The 1,239-nt window shown below is 48.7% G+C and overlaps 1 protein-coding gene across 1 annotated transcript; it reads left to right on the top strand.

Moving 5' to 3' along the window:
* LOC128741033 (uncharacterized) lies at window positions 1-938 on the top strand. Its single transcript, XM_053836609.1, has 2 exons — window positions 1-485; window positions 884-938. The coding sequence occupies exons 1-2, from the start codon at window positions 1-3 to the stop codon at window positions 936-938; spliced, it is 540 nt and encodes a 179-aa protein (XP_053692584.1).
* Window positions 939-1,239: the final 301 nt, after the last annotated feature.

The raw sequence follows: 1,239 nt of genomic DNA, 5'->3' as shown, positions 1-1,239 counted from the left end.
ATGGTCATCACAACGGTAACCGTTCATTGGCTCTCCTGCCGAAAACCGGACTCCTTCAAGAAGCTGCAGAAAGGTCTAGCGGAATTCCCGTTCAGTGTGGCTCTCGCTACCCTAACGATTATCGCCATAATGTCCGTTCTCTTGTATGCCTTGCACCTGGAATCGGTGGAAAGTTCTCACGCTCGTACCAGAACCGCAATCCGGCTGAAGTACGTCGACTACATTCTGCTCTGTCTTACCACTCAGCTGACCGAGGCTACCGAGCGTTATCTATGGCAGGGTGCAGCCAGCACCACGCGGCAGCAGCTGGATGCGATGCGCGCGGAAATCGAAGCCTGCATCGACCGATTCCGGCACGGGGCTCGTAAATTACTCGACACCCGGGCCACTATCGGTGGCACCTTCACCATCCAGGAGCTGGAGCACATCTTCCAGCTAGACCAGCAGGCCGTCCGGCTCGGCGAGGACATACTCAAATTGAAAAGGTACCTTTTCTATGTACTAGGCACTGTGGCAACATTAGCTAGAGTGACCGATTTTAGTTTGATTAGGTTTAATTAATGTGAAATAATTGTCATAAATTGTAGCCCACTGCTAAGATGATGGATTGTGAATTGATTGCTCTTGCTTTCATGAAATAATTTGCTCGAAATCATAGCTTTTGGGTAAATTTAAGGTGTTTTGGTCACCCTACACAACAATAGTGGCCCACCAGTGGCACCCGCTGCCACACGGAATGCACTCCGATAAGAGTCAATCTTAATTTATCCTTTTTCTTCTTTCTTACTTTCTTTTATCGGTCTGCCATTTTCCGGATTGTTTACCCGGTGTTCGACCCGGTCCCGGACCTGAACCTGGACCCGGACTGCTGCTGCTGCTGTAGGAAATCGAAACCGTTGCTCTCGGACCGTGCCATCAAAGCGCTGCTTCGCAAGTGAGCCCGCGGGCGCATCGTCGAGCACCAGAAAATCTCCTTCCGCACCAGCATAAATTCGAATCAATTAAGAGATTTCACCCAACAAGCTGCTTTGAAATGTTTGATTTATGTTTGTGTGCTTCTTTTTTTTTTGTTCTGTTGTCTGTTTGTTCTGTGTCGCTTCTGCACTTTGCATAATCTTCTGTGCAGCCTGAGGAACCGGCGAGTAAGAGTGAGTATCAATACAGACTGTGTCGTCGTCGTCGATGTCTTTCCAAAGGGTTCGAAATAGACAACGTTTTTTGCCCGGGAAAATTGTCGGA

This window comes from Sabethes cyaneus, chromosome 3 (genome assembly GCF_943734655.1).
Source record: "Sabethes cyaneus chromosome 3, idSabCyanKW18_F2, whole genome shotgun sequence".
Lineage (NCBI taxonomy): Eukaryota > Metazoa > Arthropoda > Insecta > Diptera > Culicidae > Sabethes > Sabethes cyaneus.
Note: the sequence above shows the minus strand (reverse complement) of the source record. Positions and strands in the feature narration are given on the sequence as shown.